This window comes from Lepidochelys olivacea (genome assembly GCF_965140295.1).
Source record: "Lepidochelys olivacea isolate rLepOli2 genome assembly, chromosome: 3".
In the NCBI taxonomy this organism is placed as follows: Eukaryota; Metazoa; Chordata; order Testudines; family Cheloniidae; genus Lepidochelys; species Lepidochelys olivacea.
The window spans coordinates 73,599,896-73,603,015 of NC_140413.1; the positions used below are offsets into that span (position 1 = coordinate 73,599,896).

General features: G+C 37.9%; 1 protein-coding gene across 1 annotated transcript; it reads left to right on the top strand.

The window, feature by feature from the left end:
- Nucleotides 1–868: 868 nt before the first annotated feature.
- Nucleotides 869–1,956, top strand: FUT9 (fucosyltransferase 9; the record flags this gene model as incomplete). The annotated part of the gene is made up of 1 exon (XM_084622322.1): nucleotides 869–1,956. Exon 1 carries the CDS (start codon nucleotides 877–879, stop codon nucleotides 1,954–1,956), a length of 1,080 nt encoding a protein of 359 aa, XP_084478448.1. The 5' UTR covers nucleotides 869–876.
- Nucleotides 1,957–3,120: the final 1,164 nt, after the last annotated feature.

The window sequence follows — 3,120 nt, forward strand, 5'->3', positions numbered from 1 at the left end:
ATAGTAATGGACAGAGTAGACTGCTCATCCCCTCATCTAAGCAGTAACACAGGAAAACTGGCATATCACAGGGGCACAATCTCTCTGGTATTCCTAGGGCACTGTAACTCTGCACTGCTGCCTACCCAGGTCTGTGGCACAAAAACCACAATTTAGCCTTCATGTGGCATCTCATCATCATGTGTTTTCACTTACTTAGGGATGATGTGAGTCTAGGGGTTAGAGCACGAGAATGTGAGCCAGTATTCCTGGATTCTTTTTCTAGCTGTACTTAATTGTAGGTATGGATGTTCATCCCATCTAGAAATCAGGCAGGGGCTGCATTTGCAATAATGTCTACCCTTCCCCCATGAGTAAGTTGTTGGGAAGTGCATGTCCCACAGCCCCTGACACATACTCATCAGCGCAGCCAGCTGAACACATGGTAGGGAGAATGTTATACCCAGAAAGGAGTGTAGTAAATTAATTATTCTTCACCCAGGAACAGGAGGGGAGTCCAGGAACTAACTGTGTCTGACTGTCTGCTTTCTCCTGGACTGAGCCTACAGTCTCAGCCTACACTCTCTATATTGAACCAAGTTAAAAGGCATACAGTTGGCAGAGCAAATTATACTGATGTAGTCACATGCATCTAAACCCCTAAACACTCCTTCAGTTTATTTAAATTAGCTTACAAAATGCAAAGGTGGTGTGCCACTGTTTGTCGTGTGTGTGTGGGTATTTCCTTTTTACTGAAAATTCTTTGGAAGTTCATGGGTAAATCCACACAGTTTTATGGCTTTTATATTGAAAATGCTATTAATTTTGATGTGTGATTGCTTTAATAGAACACTTGTACACAATTAACACCTCTTGTTTTTATTTTCAGAACAAATTATGACATCAACATCCAAAGGCATTTTTCGGCCATTTTTAATTATTTTCATTGTGCTGGGTTGTTTCATGGCATTTTTACTTATTTACATCAAACCAACAAACAGCTGGATCTCTGGTCCCATAGAATCAGCCAGCTCAGTTCTGAAAATGAAGAGCTTCTTTTCTACCAAAAGCAATTATTTTAATGAAACAACAATACTGATCTGGGTTTGGCCATTTGGACAGACATTTGATCTTGCATCTTGTCAAACAATGTTCAACATCCAGGGGTGCCATCTAACTATTGACCGCTCACTATATAACCGATCTCATGCCGTCCTTATTCACCACAGAGACATCAGCTGGGATCTCACTAATTTACCTCAGCAAGCTAGGCCGCCATTCCAGAAATGGATTTGGATGAACTTGGAGTCTCCAACTCACACTCCACAAAAGAGTGGCATTGAACACCTGTTCAACCTGACCCTGACTTATCGGCGTGATTCAGATATTCAAGTGCCTTATGGCTTCATGAAGGTTAGCACAAGCCCATTTGCATTTGAAGTGCCAAGCAAAGAGAAGTTGGTATGTTGGGTTGTAAGTAACTGGAACCCCGAGCATGCTCGAGTCAAGTATTATAATGAGCTAAGCAAATATACTGAAATCCATACCTATGGGCAAGCATTTGGAGACTATGTGAATGATAAAAACTTGATTCCAACTATCTCCACTTGTAAATTTTACCTGTCCTTTGAAAACTCAATCCACAAAGATTACATTACTGAAAAACTTTACAATGCTTTTCTGGCTGGATCTGTACCAGTTGTATTGGGCCCATCCAGAGAAAACTATGAGAATTATATTCCAGCAGATTCTTTCATTCATGTGGAAGATTTCCTCTCCCCAAGAGAGCTAGCAGAATATCTTCTAATGCTTGACAAAAATAATAAGCTGTATCTTAGCTACTTTAATTGGAGGAAAGACTTCTCAGTGCATCTTCCTCGGTTCTGGGAATCACATGCATGCCTTGCTTGTGACCATGTAAAGAGACATCAGGAGTACAAGTCCATTGGGAATTTAGAAAAATGGTTTTGGAATTGAACTTTTTACCTTTTTGTGCATTTTTTCAAAGAAACTGACATAATCTGTAGCCTAAGTGGAGGTGGGAAGGAAAAAAAAAATCTGTGTTTTATGTCAGTTTTTATCAGCTGTCCCCTCTTGGGGTATCTTATTTATGTTTGTCAGAGTTTTTAAAAGCTCAGCATCAGCAGTCATCAATACTCAGTTTTAAATTATACTGTATATAGCTAATTATGTGCACTGAAGAATAATTTATTGTTTACTTTAGTTTTTATTCAAGGGTTTTTTCACGTTTTCAGTCGATTATCTGTCCCAGTCTTACACAAGATGTAGTGATTTTTAACATTGTGTTTTTTACTTTAGATGAGCTATTTAACATGTGTGGAAAATGAAGACATCTTAAGATATCATAGAGAATTTTAATGAAATTGGTTTAGTTTGAAATGGTTTACTTTGAAATTTGTGTAACATTTCAAAAGACAATAATGTTTGTCATGGTTTAATTTCTGCTCTCTTAAATTCTAAGAACACTCTAGAATTGAATACACTGCATTACTTTAAGTGGTTCCTGTTTATAGGGTATATGGATTCAGAAAAAATGTATTATAAATAAGCTTTAAAAAGTTATCACAATATAAGAGAGCCTTTGGGCTTTAAACAGGAAAAAGGTATTCCCCTTGCAGTTAGTTCCATTACGATACCTTGGAAATATATGGATTTGCTCTCATCTCCATAAGATAGAGTACTGAGGAATTGAGAAAATTAAGCTCCCAAGTTAGTGTTTGAAGCCCCAATTTGGTAAAGCATTTAAGCACATGCTTAAACTTAAGCATGTGCTTTTTTGAATCAGGGTCACAGGTTATGTTACTTTAAATACAGTTGAATAAATTGCAATATACTCATTTGATCACACTCATCTTTATAACTAGATGCTCAGCTCTTTTTCTTCTTTTTTAACACTTCTCTATTCGGGGTCAGCGATGTTTATAGCCTTCTTCCAAAACTCATGGTTGTACGCCAAGCTATCATGCAGATTGGTCACTCTGAGCTCTGCTGATATCCGGTCTGTGTACCAAATCTTTGGTTGTCTTCCATCCACAATCACTGCAAGAGACATCCTACTGATACAGCTGTACAGGCTCCACTGGATATGCCTATTATTCAAAAAAAAATTGGAAGATTTTG